The sequence below is a fragment of the Cololabis saira genome, chromosome 5 (genome assembly GCF_033807715.1).
Source record: "Cololabis saira isolate AMF1-May2022 chromosome 5, fColSai1.1, whole genome shotgun sequence".
Taxonomy (NCBI): Eukaryota; Metazoa; Chordata; class Actinopteri; order Beloniformes; family Belonidae; genus Cololabis; species Cololabis saira.
This window is the reverse complement of record NC_084591.1, coordinates 32,270,845-32,290,080: the sequence shown is the minus strand read 5'-3', so window position 1 is coordinate 32,290,080 and position 19,236 is coordinate 32,270,845. Positions and strand designations below refer to the sequence as shown.

At 44.6% G+C, this 19,236-nt stretch overlaps 1 protein-coding gene across 2 annotated transcripts in view; it reads left to right on the top strand.

Annotated features, from left to right (window-relative positions):
* The first annotated feature begins 695 nt into the window (after positions 1–695).
* The window catches only part of carmil2 (capping protein regulator and myosin 1 linker 2), a 56,536-nt gene continuing 37,995 nt past the window's right edge, over positions 696–19,236 (top strand). Inside the window, exons 1-14 of one of the 2 annotated variants that reach the window (XM_061721588.1) lie at positions 696–769; positions 2,691–2,794; positions 2,979–3,029; positions 3,295–3,354; positions 6,667–6,788; positions 8,531–8,628; positions 11,270–11,340; positions 11,465–11,538; positions 11,616–11,691; positions 11,991–12,079; positions 13,051–13,145; positions 13,296–13,382; positions 14,332–14,441; positions 15,588–15,665. In XM_061721588.1, the coding sequence (XP_061577572.1) occupies positions 742–769; positions 2,691–2,794; positions 2,979–3,029; positions 3,295–3,354; positions 6,667–6,788; positions 8,531–8,628; positions 11,270–11,340; positions 11,465–11,538; positions 11,616–11,691; positions 11,991–12,079; positions 13,051–13,145; positions 13,296–13,382; positions 14,332–14,441; positions 15,588–15,665 (1,143 nt within the window). In that variant the 5' untranslated portion in view covers positions 696–741. Of the gene's footprint in view, positions 770–2,690; positions 2,795–2,978; positions 3,030–3,294; positions 3,355–6,666; positions 6,789–8,530; positions 8,629–11,269; positions 11,341–11,464; positions 11,539–11,615; positions 11,692–11,990; positions 12,080–13,050; positions 13,146–13,295; positions 13,383–14,331; positions 14,442–15,587; positions 15,666–19,236 lie in introns of those variants that run through there. The other variant, XM_061721587.1, reaches the window with a different exon arrangement.

Genomic DNA, 19,236 nt, shown 5'->3' with positions numbered 1-19,236 from the left:
CCTATACCTGCTTAATCCGTTGCAGGGTCACAGGGGTCTGCTGGAGCCTATCCCAGCTCATTACAGGCGAGAGGTAGGGGTTCACCCTGGACAGGTCACCAGTCCATCGGAGGGCCACATATAAACACACAACCAGACACACTCACACTCACACCTATGGGCAATTTAGAATAATCAATTAACCTAATATGCATGTTTTTGGACTGTGGGAGGAAGCCGTAGTACCCAGAGGGAACCACGCAAGCACGGGGAGAACATGCAAACTCCACACAGAAAGACCCCGCCGGGGAGTCGAACCAGGAACCTTCTTGGTGTGAGGCAACAGCCACTGTGCTGCCTCTGTGGACCTTCTCAGTTATTACAACTAACTCAGGTTTTGGAGCCGCCTGGTGACTGAAGGTCATAGCAGCCAGACGGTCTGTGACAGAGCTGCCAAAGTGTTCATGTGACCGTTTCTCCTGCAGTAGAAGCTCTCAAAGCCTCATTTGGTGCTCAGATCAAAGTGCACATTTCCTGACAGCGGTTAGCTCTGCAGAGGAGGTGTGCTCAACTTCCTGCCTGTTTTTCTAGAACAGTGACTCATAAAAATGAGACAGGATGTGTGCGTGTGATGGCACGCCCCCCAAGCCCCGCCCCTCCACAGCGCTGGACCACTTTTGCAAGTTCTGTACCGGCAGGTGACTTGAGCGTGTTGCTGATGTGCAGCGGAGAATCACAGCTGATGGTTTCCTGATCTACAGCATGGACGGTGTCTCTCAGAAGCTGCGAGGTAAGAGCGTCTCCATGGTTACCTTCTGTCCACCTAAAGATGTGCTGTGTAGCAGACTACAGAACTCAGTTCGTGTTCTCATCTTGTCTGGAGGTAAAGTCATTTCAACTCCACATACACAGAAACTTCCAAGAGGAACGCTTGTGGAACATCACAGATGTGCTCCTCATCAGCACAGACTCCCCTCAGTGAGCCAGAGCTTCAGGGAAGCTGTAGGCTCGACGAGTTTCCACTCTGACAGTCAGCAACGCCAACGGTTTTCATGAAAGAAACATGAGTCAGTCTGCAGGCGCGCACCGATGCAAACTGACGTAAGAACCTCCATCAGGGGCAGGTCTGGATCCAGAGAGGAGGTGACCTGAAAGAGCCGGTAGCCACAGCTACCTTTGACTGACATGCAGTGCATGTTTAGCCGTCGGCTTCCCGGGCAACGTTCGTGTATGAAGAAAAATAGACTTCAAAACAGGTCTTCAGAAACCAACGGGTCACGTGACCTAATGTTTAGTCCATTGTCTTTGTGGTCTGTGATGCGGACTTGAGAGTTGGAACAAAACTCGGGCTGCAGATGACGACGTGTCAGAAGTACAGACAAGTTTCCACACGGAGAAACGGCCATAGTCTTGTCTTTGTCTTCCTCCTGGCTGGTTCGTCCATCTGTCCTACCTACTCTGTTTCTTCCTGGTCTTGTGTTTTATGTAGTGGAGGTATTTTGGGTTTGTTTTGTCTTCCTGTCCTTACAGTGCTTTTGTTAAATTAAAAGACGGTTCAAACCCCGACAGCAATTACCTAAAACTTGAATCCCTTCTGCCCAGTTTTCAGATAAATGCATTAGCTTCAGCAGATCATTTTAAAGACATACTTTCATTGAGGTCTGAGCAGTTACCCCTAACTCTAATCCAACTGGGTTAATTGGGAAGTCTGCTAAATATCAATCTAAGTCATCTATCTTTACTGCCAGGTAGATATAAGTGGGATGGTAGCGCTGATGTCACTCACAGCTACAGATGTTAAACTGAGTTGCTGCTCTGCACAACTTTCTAACATCTAACAAGCTGCTTTGGTTCTAATATTCTGTTTTGAAGAACAGATTTCAACATTTTGTGTGGAAACACTGTGCAGTTTTCCTTTGAAGAGGTTGCCCCTGGCAACACAGCTCCAAGGATTATTCGGGCACACAAACCCTTATATCACAATAAGGAGGTCAATCATCTTCCGCAATGCGTTCCCTGTACCTGAGTGTTGTAGTGAAGACGGAGGTGACCACATGTTCCTACTCTCACCTGTGGTCACCAACTGTGGGGAGTGACGGAAAGAGCTAGACGACGACACAATCAGCTCATATAAGTTTCTCCTGCAGGGTGCATAGAAGGAGAGGTTCAGTCTTTCAGGAGAGACTTGGAGCAGAGTCACGGCTCCTGCACGTCCAGAGGACACAGCTAAGGTTGTTCATCTGGATGTCTCCTAGACGACTCCCCTGGGGGAGAACCCGAGACAGAAAGACAGACCCAAGACACCCTGGAGAGATGGCTCACATGGTCTCAAACAGCAGAAGGAGGTCTGATTTGACTGCTGCTTCCACAATGGATGGATGGACCTAACATAGGTTAGCTCTTTCAGTGTCGTTCATCCCATGCAAACCTATGATGCTCATGTCATCTTCCACCCTGTGATCAGACCTGTCATCCAACCTGTTTGGTTGTTGTTTTAGAAGGGACTTCTGACTTGAGGATGTTTGGACAGATTTGATCAACTTCACCTCCAGACTCCTCCAGACCAGTGAAGAACTGGGCTCTGTGGTCTGTTAACAGCATGAATACAAGCTGAACGGCATGAAACTTCTGCATTTCCGGTGGTGCCTCTTTAAATAAAAGCGAATGCAGAGGAAATTCTTTCTGTCTGACCTTGTTTGATCTGTGAACAGATGAAATCTCAGAGCTGGTGAAGCCTCACAGAGTGTGTGTGGTCGCCCCCGTCATCCTGAACGCCCCCAGCCAGCCGTGTGGTAAATCTGCAGACCGGTTTGTGGTGAGTAGTCTGTCTCTCCTGAGCCAGAAACAAATCTCTGAGAGGACGTCCATAAAGACGATAGCAATGCTGTTTCTAGTGTTTTAGGTTCTCTGTGTGTGTGTGTGTGTGTGTGTGTGCGTGTGCGTGTGCGTGTGCGTGTGCGTGTGCGTGTGCGTGTGCGTGTGCATGTGTGTGTGTGCAGGTGCTGAGTCGGTGGAGAGGTTACCTGGTCACAAACAAGAACCCGCTCAAGGTAAAACCCTGATCGAACATTGATCAGCAGCCAATCTTCAGCAATGACCGTTCAAATATAAGTTCCTTTAAGCACCGTGCTTCATCTATTTATCCAGTCTAGTTAACCTGTTGAACAATGTTTTCAGTGCACATGTTAATGTAGTGTAACCTCAGAGTACAGGGGTGTATTTGGAGGAACCTTTTAACATGTTTGGGACTGAAAACATCAGTGAGGACCTCAGAGGAATTTAACTGTCCCAGTTTCTGATTTCTGATTTTTGCAGGTGGAGAACACATTCAGCTACCTGGAGATTTCCTCCATCAACATCCCCAGCCTCACACAGGTAGGTCGTCAGCGTACAACTTCCTCAGTGCCATTCAGAGGATCCGAACTCATCCATGTTTTTGTTCAGAATGGCTCTCGTTAGAGCCCAGGTGAATCTGTGCAGGAGTCTGGTCCTGCTCTGTGAGGGTCAGATCCTTTGAAAAAGTCCATCGCTAACAGAAATAACAGACTTCTTTTTAAGCCAAAGATACTCACCTTTGACTTAAAAAACAGGGGGGAGATGTTTCATCAACACTTCCCTTCTTGCATAGGCACGGTAAGAAATCTTGCCTAGAATGATTAGGATGAGGATGGTTGGCCGAGACAACAGGAGAGGTGGAGCCCTAAGCCATACCTGTCACTGTTTTGGATCTAAATATAAGGGACATTTTCTGCCACCCGCTTTCCCTCCAAGCCCGACCAAGGTCCAGTATCCCTTACATTCTAAGAGAGGTTTACAACAAATCTACAATTACGTGAATCTGATAGGCCTACCTTTGTTGACACTGAAATGCTCTGGGCATTCCTATGTATGTAATTCCTATGATAGAGCCTAAATGAAAACACAGAAGTGAATTAAAGCACATGTATTTCTTTTACACACTGGTTGTCTTCAAGTGAAACATTTCGCTCATTTTCACTCATGTGGCTCTCTGGCGTTCACTGACTGATTACAGTCAGTGAATGCATGTTTCTGTGCCTCTAGCCACGCTTGTGCTGCTCACCGACATCATTCATTCCCCTGTGAGAGACACTAAAATCACAGTTACAAATCTTTCAGAATGCGTAACTGTGCCCCATCCTGCTCTTCATTAGGAAAGTATCCCATTTTTGGAGATATTTACATGAAGTCTTTGCTTTTTTGGCAGAAATGCCTTCTCTCTCGTTACATCCATCCATCTCTGATTTGTTGTTCCGAGATTGTTCCTGTTGTTCCCACTAACCTCGCGAGAACTACCACCGAGGCTACAGCAAGCAACATTTCTCGCGAGGCTAGTTAGAATTCAGTTTGGAGGTGTGGGGATGTTTAGGAGAGATAGCAGTTGAACTTTTAATAGAACGTTCAACATGATCTAAGAAAGATAGAAGATGCCAGAACAATGATCGCAAAGTGTTCTACTGCTGATTTTTCAGAACAAGGTTGATGTCCACAGCTGCCGTAACTATGGAGGCATAAAGCTGATGAGCCACACAATGAAGATCTGGGAAAGAGAAGTGGAAGCTCAATTAAGAAAGAACATCCCTATTTGTGAGCAGCAGCATGGGGTCATGATCAGACAGAGCTCTACAAAGGCAATATTTGCTTTAAGATTGCTGATGGAGAAATATAGGCAAGAAGCTGCATCTTGTGTTTGTGGATTTAGACTAAACATATGACAGGGTGCCAAGACTGGGACTGTGAATGACATGAAGGAGCTAAGATGTATGGTAGGTGTGATAGAAGGATTCAAAGTAGAGGTGAGATTGCATCATGGTACAGCTCTGAACCCTTTTTTGTTTGCTATGGGGATGGACAAGCTCACAGGTGAGGTCAGGCAGAAATCTCCTTGGACTATCATGTTTGCAGATGACAGGGATCTGTGCTGAGAACAAGGAACAGGTGAAGGGAAAAGCCGGATAGGTGGGCATATGCACATATGCACTAAACACTAAAAAGAAGAGGAATGAGGTTCAGGCATAGGAAGGCAGAGTATATTTGTGTTAATGAGAGGGAGGAGAGTGGAATGGTTAGGTTACGAGAAGTAGAGGTGGAGGAGGTATAGTAGTTTAAGTACTTGGGGTCAGAACAATGGAGTGTGGAAAAAAGGTGAAGAGGAGAGTACAGCCAAGGTGGAGTGGGTGGAGCAAAGTGTCAGGAGTGATGAGTTAGAAGAGGTTTAGAAGACATTATGTGGTTTATAGATGGTGGCACTGATGAAAAAAAAAAAAGAGCTGAAGATACCAATGTTCTCTTCAGCAGAGTTATAATAGTTTGTGATGTCTTAAAAGTTTCTATTTTTATTTTGTTTTTCACCGTATTTGATTATTTCAGTTTTAGTTAGTTTAACAAGCTCAGGGACCATGGATATAATTCAATTCAATTCAATTCAATTTTATTTATATAGCGTCTAATACAACAAAAGTTGTCTCTAGACGCTTTCCAGAGACCCATACCCAGAACATGACCCCCGAGCAGTTATTACATAAACAATGGCAGGTAAAAACTCCCCTAGAGGGAGAAAAGTCTTAAGCCGAACAGTGGCAAGGAAAAACTCCCCTTTAGGAGGGAAGAAACCTTGAGCAGGACCAGGCTCATAAGGGGGGACCCTCCTGCCGAGGGCCAGACTGGTGGGTCAGGGACGGCAACAGCACAGCAGGCAGGTGGAAGCAGCAACGGGATGACCAGGGGTGGGGACCGCAGGCCAGCACGCAGCTCCCGAAGCTCCGGCCCAATCAGCAAGTCCCAGGTTGGGGTGCAGGGTCAGGGAAAGACTTGTGCTCCGTAATGCAAGCTGCAAGCCACCCACGACCACCTGCAGGACAAAAGAGAGAAAAGGGAGGAGAAGGGGGGGGCCAGCAACGGGATGACCAGGGGTGGGGACCGCAGGCCAGCATGCAGCTCCCGAAGCTCCGGCCCAATCAGCAAGTCCCAGGTTGGGGTGCAGGGTCAGGGAAAGACTTGTGCTCCGTAATGCAAGCTGCAAGCCACCCACGACCACCTGCAGAGAGAGAAAAGGGAGGAGAAGGGGGGCCAGCAACGGGATGACCGGGGGTGGGGACCGCAGGCCAGCACGCAGCTCCCTAAGCTCCGGCCCAATCAGCAAGTCCCAGGTAGGGGTGCAGGGTCAGGGAAAGACTTGTGCTCCGTAATGCAAGCTACAAGCCACCCACGACCACCTGCAGGTTCCGGTTTCCGGCAAATCATGCTGCAACATGGACAAAAGAGAGAAAAGGGAGGAGAAGGGGGGGCCAGCACAAGAAACTACAGGAAAATATATGGGAAGAAATATGCTGACAAAGCTAACGGGCAGACAACAAAGAGGTAGACCATATAGGAGGATTATGGATATGGCGAAAGAGGACATGAAGCTAGTGGGTTTGCAAATAGAGGAGACAGAGGACGGGATGAAATAGAATAGAATGATTTGCTATGGCGACCCACTACTGGTGTTCCCCTGGGCCCTATCCTGGGGCCTCAGTCATTGCAACTACTTTGTGGCAAGGTGATCTGAGGATGATTTCAGTCCTTTCAACTCTCCTGAAGTTGATGAAAACAATTGAAAAACTGTTAGACGGGCACAGACAACATTCTCTGGTTCATGCAAGTCCATCATGTGTAATGTGGTTCCAGGTGGTGTTGGAAGTGGACCAACAGATTCTGTCCTTCAGCGTACTCCATGTCACAGATATGGAAGCCATGATCAGTCACATGACTGCTGCACTGAAGAGGATTTTCCATGATTCTTCTCCACGGTGGGTGTCCCTCAGGTTGTCTGTCTGTAACAGAACCAATAAGTTCAGGATGTGCTGTTGCCTCGTTTCAATTCCACTGTTACACAGATACAGACAAGGCGCAGTTAACAAAAAACATGAACAAGAACCCAAATAATATAACAAAAGTACATCTGAATGTGACATGTTTAAACATAAAATTCTAGGACCATATCCAGTATTTACACTATAAACATTGACAAAAGAGTCCCTAAAAGGTTTTGCAAGCCAAACACCCTAGCCTTTTAGGGGCCATGATCAAGTTTCTATTTCTGGGTCCCTAGTCATTAAAACGCCAGTGTGATGGGAGATGGGGTGCGGTTTCAGCTCCTTTAAGATTTTCATGTGATGCATTAATCTGTTGGACTTTAGGAAGAAAAAAACCTTTCTAGATTTGTGAATCTAAAGTTCATATTAGAGTTGAGCTGCCTAAATGAACCTAGTTATCTCACATACTGCAGCTAAAGCCCCGCACATCTGACTTTACAATACTTTTACAATACTCGGATGCTGCTTAACTGAGTCACAGTTGCAGGTCTTCACAGTGAAGTACTTTAATGTTCTTGTTTACAGACTACAAATGAAAACAACTCTTTAGCATAAAGCATAAAGTCAAATGGTCCTGCAACACTGGTGACTTTTCCAGGGTTAACCCGGCCTTTTAGCTGCCTTTCACCTGCCTTCTCATCCTCCCCTAAAGACCCTTAGCAGATTAATGCATCACCACGGATCATCTTAAAGGGTCTGACCTCCCCCATATTCAGGGGCGCAGCTTGTGAACAGGCAAGGCAGGCAACTGCTTGGGGCCCCGAGTTGTTGGGGGGCCCATAAGGCCCCCCCCCAAAAAAAAAAAAAAAAATTTTTTTTTTTTTTTTTAATTATTACTATAAACAAAGGTGTTTCCTGTCAGGGGTATTGAGGAATAAAAAACTATTTTGAAGGCTGTTTTTACTCCACAGATCTCAAAATGTGGTAACCGCAATGACCACACCTCCCTCCTTAAACAAACATAGGGCATTTATCAATGACATCTCAGTAGCCAGTAAGAAACCTCCCTCAAGGGCCCCTATGTCGTCATTCCCATGATCACGGATCATCCACCTGTACACAGTGTCAAAAAAAAAAAAAAATACACACAGTGTCGTGTGCACAGAATTTTACGTTCATGGAAGTTTTAAATGGAGCCGATTCAGCTCAGCCGAAGGTAAAGAAAAACATTTGGAATAAAAAACAAAATTTCATAACGTTTTCGTTGGTGTCAGTTTATTATAACATAACGGTGATGAATGCTGGTTTGAGGGGCCCCCTAGAAATTTTTGCCTAGGGCCCCAACAGACCCTAGAATCGCCTCTGCCCATATTAAAGAGTTTTATCAAACAAGGGCCCCCAAACAGAAACTGTCACAATGTCTCCAAAAGCAGGAACATCCTGCTGACGGGTTAATTTTCCTGAGATCTCGCAATTCTTCATTTTAACCAATCGCTGACTCTCAGTTCAGTCTGCTCTACACTCTGATGTTGTTTACAGTTAATGTAGTTTCTCCCCGGTGATTTTACACCACATTTGTATGATGGAACGAATTACTTTGACTGAGAGAAAAACTTCTTCAGTCTTGACTGGAAACTCCAGCATACCTGTGCCCTGGTCCAGCCTTCCTGAGCTGCTGCTATGGATGCAGATCCAGTAGGACCTTTATGTTATACATGTATTTGTTCTATCACCAGAAAGCTTCTAAAGATGGTTCCCCCAGATCTGCAGGAGAGACTCCACACACTGATGACCATGGTTGAGGAGCAGCTGGACGGCCAGCCGGGCCCCTGTGGTAGGCCCCTCCCTCACCCCGAATGCACCAAAATGGTTACATGTTTGAATACTCCTTCCAAAAAACATTTCCTCAATGTATGACAGTAAAGTTGAAGAATCAGGACATCAGGACAGAATAGAGCCCCTGGGGCCTCAGGTGGTATAGAAGGTTGTCCAAGGATTGGCAGTCCGAATCCCGCTCCCCCAGTCATCTGTCATTGTGTCCTTGGGCAAGACACTTGTGTGTGAATGTGTATGAATGTTCCGGCAGTGGTTGGACATGTTGAACATGGGAAGACTTGATTTAAATTCTGAGGCCTAGTTCTGAGGCCAGCCTCAATTTATTACAGCTGACTGCATGGTTTGAAACAAAGGAACCTCCAAAATGACTCAAGGCCTCAGCAGGCTTTGCATTTACGGCCCTTGGTGATAAGGAATAGCCTCCTCATTGGGCATGAACCCCCAATCACAGGAGGGGCCGCTGCCGATTTATGGCAGCTCAGGTCTGTCTATAAAGAGCAACCTCCCCCGTCTCTCTCTCTTTTTCTCCCAAGCGTTCTTCTCCCTCAGCCCTGTCCACTGTCCCATGGAGTTCTCTGTGAGCTATGAAGAAGGTCACAGCTCTTATTTTAGCATGAAGAGCTACTAGCTATGGGTCGGCTTTCTCCATTATTGTGCCTGAAGTAGCATCTGGTTGCCTTGAAATGGCAACCACAGTCTGCAGTGACCCGCGAACGATCCGAGCACCAGATGAACGGAACATGGGTCCCTTGCATGCCTCGACGTGAACGCCTTTGGACCAACCTGGAGCTGAAGGAAGCCCAGCTTCAGTGCCCATCCTGCATCCCCTCGCCCACACAGAGACGAGGAAAGCAGGAAAGAGAGAGCTGCTCTTCACCAGGGTCACTTCCCACCTGCATTGCTAGTCAAACAAACAAAGTAGGATGACAACAGACATGGATGCGACTCAGGGGAGCGAGGCGAGAAAATCTTTGCTGGGGCCTTTGAACGGCAAGTTTCTGTATAAAAAGAAAGAAGACAGGACTATCAACAAGAACGCAGTGATTTGTACATTTTGTAAAAAATAATTTTCCTATCACCGGAGCTGCTCCAGCCTGAATTATCATTTAAACGCTAAACATGTCCGGACGAGTTCCACTGTAAACGTTACAGGTACTAGTGCTTGAATTGCTGTATTGAGTCAGCTTTAGTTTTAATTTTAAATTGAGAGTCTGCTTAAGTGCCTATTTGAGACTCAACCTTATTTTATTTCTGAATTTAATTTATTTAACTGTATTTGTATTGCATTTTTGAATAATGCACCTGGCCTAATTGGTTTGCTGATGTGCTTGAGCTTTTTCTTTTGAATTTCATTTATGAATTCTGATTCATTTGAATGAGAAAGTTGTTTGTGTTTATTTTATACATATTTGTCACAGCTGCTGGTTGCAAAGGTCTGTGTTCAGACTCCTTCCTTCACTGTTATTCTGTAACGCCATCCCTGGCAACAGGCTGGCACGTATGGAATAACAGCTACTTTGAGACTGATTTTGCTGTTTAGTTATTATTTCCTGATCAAGTCAGCTGGTGCCCCGTTTTGATTGATTCATTTTGATAATTCCTGCGATGGACTGGCGACCTGTCCAGGGTGACCCCTGCTGCCTCTTGCCTGAAAATTATCTGGGATAAGCTCCAGCAGACCCCTGACCCTGCAAAGGATAAAGCGGGTATAGATAATGGATGGATGGATGGAGTCATCTTCTTTATTAATTATCAATAACTATCGTAAGACAATTATTAATATCTCTCCAATAACTGAATGAGCATTCCCTTTGTGGCACAACATCGGAGAGGCCGTTGGTGCGGATTGGCTGCTGCGTTTCTGTCAGTCTGCCCCGGGGCAGCTGTAGCTACACAGTTCACCATCACCAAATATGAATTAATAATGGACTCATTGATTTGATTTGATTTGATTTGGATCCCCATTAGCTGATGTAGTTTACATCAACTACTCTTCCTGGGGTCCGATCAATAAAACAATAAAAATAATATGTTAAAAATACAGTTCAGAAATACACTAACAAACATCACAAAAAGATTTACATAGACAACATACAGTCTATAAAAGTAACAACATTTAACAAATCAGCAAATTTAACAAACATCACAAAAAGATTTACGGTACATATACAACGTACAGTCTATAAAAGTACCAGCCATTAGCAAATCAGCAAATTTAGCAAATCATTTAGCAAGCAAATAGCAGCAAAGCATAGTCTTAACATCCAATCAGATATAGTGACATGTGATTTTGTGGGGGATCATCACACACATACAGTACAGTGTCAAAAACACACACACTCAGATACAGCAAGACACACCGTAAATAAATAATTTATGGCTACACTACCTTTTGTGAGCTATGAGTTTCTTCACTTGTTTTTTGAAACTGACCTATCTCTGGGTTTTAGAAATGTAATCCGGAAGAGAATTCCATTTAGCAATAACTCTGTAGAGCACTGTTTGTTGAGCGCTTTGAGTGTCCAGGAAAGTGCGATATAAATCCAGTCCATTATTATTATGAGATGGTATGATATGATATACTTGTTTTGTGTGGAATGATGGTATCTGAAGGTAAATACTTGTCTGATGTTGACCAGGAGGATTCTCTGACACGTATGCTGCCCTGTGCGACTTAAATGAGATGGCATTTAAGGAGGAGATCCAGTGGGTACGTGACCACTGTAATCTCACACATAACACTTCAGAGGGGCCTGTTTTTTTGTAAACTGGTTCAGTTGAGAAGAACTGGTTTCTGATTTGTGCCTTAAAATGAGACTTGTATGTTTGTGTAGGACATTGATAACCTTTACTACATACATCAGTGGAGGAAGTTCAACCTGCAGGACTTCAGCCACCTGGACAGCAGGTGAGATACAGCTTTGCTGCTTCTTCATGTAGTCTCATCTGATCAAAGTTACAGTTCCTTGTTGGTTGTCTCCTCAGCGACTTGGCATTGGCAGTGGCAGCTCTGTCATTCAACCAGTGGTTTACCAGGCTCTGCTGCAAAGAAATCAAACTGGTACACTTTTGCTTCATTTTTCTCTTTTGCTTGTGTTCTGTTCCCACATTAGCACCCCTGGTGCTGATGGCAGAAACAACAGTCTTTCAAGGCCTTTTTTAATCACAAAATACATGATATAAAGTGCATATGCTATGCACCAAACAAAGAAGAGAAAGCTTAGCTCCAATCCTATATGGACCATTTCCACTTAAACTAAGTGGAATTACCCTTGTGACCAGCTGAGGGAACACATTGTAAAAAGAGCAAAAACAGAAAGTTGGAAGCACTGAAGTTCACGTTTCTCTTTGTGTCCTCAGTCAGTTGATGTCCAACAGCAGCTGACCTTCCTCCTGTCCAGCTCTCCAAGTCTGCAGGAGCTCTCTCTGGAGGACTGTGGACTCAAAGTGTGAGTGTTTTTGAGACAAACTTGAGTGCAGCATAAAGCAGGTAAAGAAGAGAAAACAACAGCTCCTTCTACACACATTCACAAAGGCACTTTATAAATAAGCACTTGACTCTCAGCTCCCCCAAGCAGACATATTTAGCTAATTTACAGCTGATATTGCAGACAGCTTAACTTAACGCAGGTGTGTAAGGTCTTTGACGTTGTAGTGTTGAAACTCCACAATGCTACTGTCTGCTGCTGGTCGGGAAAAATTTCATCCGCAGACAGAAATCCATCCACAGATGCAGAGAAGAAGAAAAAAACGTTTTTAGGGAGATATTTTGGAAGGAAATACAAAATCCTCAAAGAGAAGTTTTAGCAGCTTCCCCAGCCGAAAATACACATTCCTTGGAATGGAGCCGAAAACGTCCACCAGCAACTGATAGGAAGCTAAGATCCTGCCTGGAGCTTTTAAAGACACGCTGCTTATGTAAAACAAACGGGCTATATCCAGCTCCTTGCTAAGGTCGAAATCACGTTACTTATATTTCCTTTACTGACCTAAAACAGCACAGTCATTCTCATTTTAAACATAATAAAGCAGTTGTGCTGTGGGTTGTACTAACACTTAACTTAGAAGGTGCTAACCATGGCTTCAAAACCAGTCTTTAGATACCTATGGGTGACATCAATGAAAGGTTTGTCCAGTTCTCCTCTGTCAAATATAGCGGAACTAACAATATGCAATGACAGAGCAGCTGAACCTGGTATTGCAACTCTTCAAAAGTCTCTCTTCTTGAAACAAACAACTCAAATGTACAAACATTTTCCCACATCCAGTCACGTGTAAGTTTTCCAAATAACATTGTTGATAAGTCAGACGTGTTATGAATCTGTATTCACCATGTAAACCTGAGCAGACTGTCTCTGTTTTTAATTTACCATCTAAATCATTGGTTCAAATCAAATCGTTGTTATCGTGTTGTTGTCAGAGATTTTGCAGTCAAAATGAGTGCAGCCCTCCGAGAGCACAAGTGCTCCCCCCTGCAGTCCATCAACCTGTCCGGCAACCCAGTAGAAGACAAAGGTATGCTTTCCATGAATCCCTTCAACATGCCATTATCAGAGCTGTCAACCATCTGCTGGATCACATGAATTCCAGACCTCTGGTGTCCGTCTCCCGTTCTGTGAGGGTTGGGTTTTTTCTCAAGGTTGTGTTGTGTGTTTTCTCTTGTAGGTGTAATGGCTCTAAGTCAGGAGTTACAACATCTGGATGAAGGAGTCAGTCATCTTTCCCTGAGTCGAGTGTCGATGACAGCTAAAGGTACATACAACACATCTGCTAAAGTCAGCACCCACTCTTTTAATACTGTAACATCATAATAGAAATAATGTGATCATAGTGGGTTTCAGAGTTTCAGAGACTGATAAGACCTCAGACGAGCAACATCATCTTACAGTAGATGTTTCTTGTGTGACTTCATCAGCGTCTCATGGTTCTGGAGGAGTTCTGGTCCATTCTTCTTTAAAATGTTGAGGTTTTTGGACATTCACTTCTCCCCAGATCTCTGAAAGTCCACCACAGCATCTAAGCCAGGTTCAGATCTGGAATTGGGTCAGTTTTTTCGGAAGCCTTTGTAGACCAGGAAGGCGTCATCCTCTGAAGGATGCATAGCCAATGAGTGCAAGTCTCCAGTTATCCTTCACCCCCGTGCTTGACGGTGGGTCTGGAGGTGAAGACCAAAACATCTCCACGTCGGTTTCATGTGTGCTTCCAGAAGTCTGCTGGTCTGTTCAGATGCAGGTTTTTGGACCTCGGTCCTGCGTCCAAACAGATTCAGTCTTCTTTTAATGGGCTGTCCCTGACTCTAAGATCAAACATGCTCATGCGTGTGTCGGCTCTGCCATAGAGATCTCTGATTTCTTTCTAGTTCTCTGAGCATTGCATGGTCTGATGTTGGGGTACATCTGCTGGGACGTTCACTCCTGGGAAGATTGAGACCTGTCCTGAATGTTTTCCATGTGTGAATATTCTTTCTCTATCTAGAACATTGAAACCATTTGGAAATGGTTTTATATTCCTTTCAAATTGGTATTCAACAACAACTGCTTCTCTAATCCCGTATCTGATCTTCAGGTGAACTCAAGAGCTGTCAATCAACCTCCCTTAACCACATCGCTTTAGAATGAGGACGGATGAGCTGAGATCTGTGGGATTTGTGGGATCTTTAGGATCTGTGGGATAATCCAAGTGTGGTCTGATTTGCTTTCAGGTCTGGGATGTCTTAGCAAGGTGTTGTCCTCCAATCAGCTCTTCTCAACCTCCCTGACCCACCTGGACCTGTCTGGAAACTCGGGGAGCCTGGTCACTGAAGACGCTACGGTACTCTGCAGTGTGTGTGTGTGTGTGTGTGTGTGTGTGTGTGTGTGTGTGTGTGTGTGTGTGTGTGTGTGTGTGTGTGTGTGTGTCCAGCAGCCTCAGCACCTGCTGGAGGTTCAACACACCACAGAGTAACACCTACTGATCTGTTAAAAGCTTGCTCCAGTTCTTGTAGACTTAATCCTTTTACATTCTTATTTTTATGTCATTGCTGTCACGATAACAGCCTTCATTCATGAAACCTGAGCAGAAAGAGTTTGTGTGAAGAAAATAAGGAGGGACTTAAACACTAATGTCTAATGTCTCAGGGTTCTGCTCCACGAACAGAGACCTTTCAAAATATTTTCAAAATAAAACACCATTAGCGCTTTGCGGTTGGTACATTGAAATCACTTTCACCTGTGGAGGCCGTGGGTGAACAGTTCAGAGGCTCTTCTATTTAAAAGCATTCGTCCTTCTTCTGTGTATAATTCCAGAAAGACAAGACAGAGAAAAATATGTCTTTAAAGGAGCAGGCTACTGCATGACTGTCACATGATCCCACTCCTGAACACATAAATTCCACTTCTCTGGTTCTGTTGAACTGGACAGGTTCTGCAGGTCTTTAACAGTTTTTAAGTCCGACCACAGACTCTTAGTCGCAATGAGGTGTATAAAAGATGTTTGAAGACATTTTTTCATCTTTCTGCGCAACTCCAGTTAATCCAAAAGAGATAGAACGGCCAGACCTGAAAGAAGGCTGGAAGACACCTACTTTATTTCAGCTAGCACAAATGAGCTGTTTTAGCTTAGCTAACTAAATATACGCTAACGTATAACAGGCAGCGATCCCCAAACCCTTGCACGAAACACTGAATCAAGGGATGTGAGGAGCTGTGGTAACTGGAGATGATGCTAACTAACATCTAACTAAAATAACTTCATTCTGACCAAATCTGTTCAAACAGCATGATACTGCCACTTGCTGCACCATGATTGTATGACTGCAATCCCTTGTGGTTTTATTTGATGGATGAGAACCCAACCACCTGCAGTTCCTCCATCCTGAACACCTCCCACTGGTTTAGAGCTGAGCTAGAGCATAGCAGACCAGGACAAATATGAACATCAGTGTGTTTATGTGTGATTGTGCATGTGTGTGTTTTGCAGTTTCTCTTCAAGTTCTTGTCCAGCACAAACTCGCTGTCCCACCTGGACCTCAGTGATACCAGCTGCCCCCTGGACACGGTCAGTTCCAGATGTTCATTTCTGTCCTCTGTCATGATGCTTTCACCCAGAGACTTGAGGTTTATAAATGACAATGTTCTTCCAAGTAAGAAGAGTGAAACTGGAGAAGTTGTGGTCTGCTTGTTACTACACATAGGGCCCGATTTACTAAGATCCTAAATAAAGAGTACTAAATTGCATGTGCACTGAAAAAGTTTGCGTGTGCTGTTGTTGTGTGTTTTGCGGGTGATCAACTAAGATTGCGTGCGCAATTGATAACAGGTGCAAACCGCAGTATTTAAATGAGGTGTTGCGTGTCTTAGGGTTTGCGCCATGGAGAGTCTGGATGGAAAGCAGGATAGTCGCAAGCGCAAAATGAAATTTGACGAGTTGGACTTAGAGATATTAGTGGAAGAGGCAAATTGTTGTGCCGTATTCAGCACCCCTGCCGTGAAAAGCACCCCCTCGTATATTCAATGATAAGTAGACCAAGAAAAAAAACAACACACTGACACTTCAATATATTTATATATACACACTCACACAAACACATACTTAGGAGTTTATATTATATATATTTACAAATATTATGGAAGACAACACAGTAAGCAGGCTATTAATTAATGACATCAATAACCATTTACCCGATTTTTGTTATCTGTGACTGTGATTGTGGGAAAGTATGACTATTGTGGAATCCATGAGCGCATTTAAACATGAATCATTAACACAAAACTGGACGCTAAACAGAACGTGACACGGAATGAGAATATCATTTTTGTCAGACAAGGGGGTGCTTTTCACGGCAGGGGTGCTGAATACGGCACAACACCGGGGTATGACAACTGCAGAGCAAGTATAGGCGCACAATAAGAAACACTTTTTTCTCCATGAAAACACGTGATTTATTTATTATCACAAATAAAAAAATGAATGTGCCTCCTGTGGCAACCTTTTGCTGAATAATACTCGATTTAACATTCAAATAAAATATTTCTCCTTTTGCATGTGGAGAATCCTCACAATAAATTGAGCCATCCCCACCCCAGTCCTCAAATCAGGCACCAACAAGCATCCCTGCGTAATGCTGGGCAGATTAGCACCTTCCTTTCGAACGTATTAAATACAGACGCAATCACAATCCCCGCAAAAAGCCGGGTGGTAAATGGACATATTTGCATTTTCCCTTCCCAGTATTTAGCGATTTCTGGCGGGTACGCCCCATATTGATTATTCATCAGGGCAAAGGTACTAAATGAACAGCGTGTGCTATTTTGCTCATTTGAGAGGCGCAGTCCTCTTTGCACGCTGTTAGTAGATCAGCTGGCACATTGGTTTGCGGGTGCTGTCAAGTTTGCACACGTTTTTACGCACGCAAACCTTTAGTAAATCAGGCCCATAATGTTTTGTGTTTCATACCTGCAACACTGGTCTAAAAGAAGGTGGGACACTTCTGGGAAAAAGACGACGGTAGAGATCAATGTGGAGAAACGTGGTTATTTCATCAAGAAACTGCTAAAGATTGAGAGTAAAACCTCTGGAGACCTCATGAACTGGTGCTGGCGCAGCTGCCGGCCACTGTTCATGTTGTGGATCCGGGACCCGTCATCTCTGACGAGGCTGACAAACTCCTCCTGGAGCTGTGTTGACGTGCGTGAGCACGTACACATGTGATCAGTGAGGAAGCATAAACTGTTGCTATGGTAACCACATTTGCCTGTATCCCTCTTCTTCCTGCTGAGCATTTTCTGGAGGCAAGTCACCAAGCCGAGCTCAAACCAACCATCGGTGTTTGTAAATGAGTTTCTTGTGAGTAGCGAACTCTACTGGATGCACTTATGTCATTTTTATTGTGTTAATATTTCATATTTGAGATTTATGGCATGTTAGTGACAGAAAAGTTAACCAGAGTTGTGCTGGTGTGTAAGATCACAGGACTAATGGTTTCCTGTTGAGATTTAAAAGGACACTGAGCATTCTGGGATGCTATGACATGAGTATCAGAAGAGTGTAGAGTTGGTGACATCATCACGCTGTGGACCCCAGGAAGAATAGTCTTCATATTTATTCGGACTAATGGGGATCCAATAAATAATAAATAATAAATAAAATGCTACGGCTCAAAGCCTCCTTCAAATGTTTCCATGGTAACTGTGCTTGAAACACCTCCAGAGAGGGCTGGGTTTATCACTGCTTTCAGCCAAACCCCATTATTTTCCTATAAATACTCCTTTAAACACATACAATTAGCGTTTTTTGTCTTTTGTTTGTACTTTCATGAATAGCAGCGATCGGCTCGCCGCCTAAGGTCAGAGGTTCTTCCTGACTGACCACGTTGGTGTACTTTTTTTTTTCTTTTTTTTTTTAAGATTTCAGGCCGTTAAAAAGTGAAAAGAAGGACGGTATAGGAAGAAATGGGACTCATAAGGAGTGCTCAGTGCTGTGCATCTATGTTATCATTGGCTGGTGAGCCCAGATGCCTCCAGATGTCAGCGTCCTTCAGAGACCTGCTGGAGGTCTTCAGGTGTCCAGTTCAGACTTGAGAACTCCTCCAGATTCCAGGAATGGTTTCATCATATTCTTTGATGCTGTGATATTTTTATTTCCCCTCTTTAGTGATACTAAACTGCTCTATACCAGCTTCCTTGGGAAGTGTTGCAGGTCTTAAACATGAAGGTGGATGTATAATGAGCAAGTAAATGCCTGGTTTGCATGTTGAGATAGATAGATAGATAGATAGATAGATAGATAGACAGACAGACAGACAGACAGACAGACAGACAGACAGACAGACAGACAGACAGACAGACAGACAGACAGACAGACAGACAGACAGACAGACAGACAGACAGACAGACAGACAGACAGACAGACAGACAGACAGACAGACAGACAGACAGACAGACAGACAGACAGACAGACAGACAGACAGACAGACAGACAGACAGACAGACAGACAGACAGACAGACAGACAGACAGACAGACAGACAGACAGACAGACAGACAGACAGACAGACAGACAGACAGACAGACAGACAGACAGACAGACAGACAGACAGACAGACAGACAGACAGACAGACAGACAGACAGACAGACAGACAGACAGACAGACAGACAGACAGACAGACAGACAGACAGACAGACAGACAGACAGACAGACAGACAGACAGACAGACAGACAGACAGACAGACAGACAGACAGACAGACAGACAGACAGACAGACAGACAGACAGACAGACAGACAGACAGACAGACAGACAGACAGACAGACAGACAGACAGACAGACAGACAGACAGACAGACAGACAGACAGACAGACAGACAGACAGACAGACAGACAGACAGACAGACAGACAGACAGACAGACAGACAGACAGACAGACAGACAGACAGACAGACAGACAGACAGACAGACAGACAGACAGACAGACAGACAGACAGACAGACAGACAGACAGACAGACAGACAGACAGACAGACAGACAGACAGACAGACAGACAGACAGACAGACAGACAGACAGACAGACAGACAGACAGACAGACAGACAGACAGACAGACAGACAGACAGACAGACAGACAGACAGACAG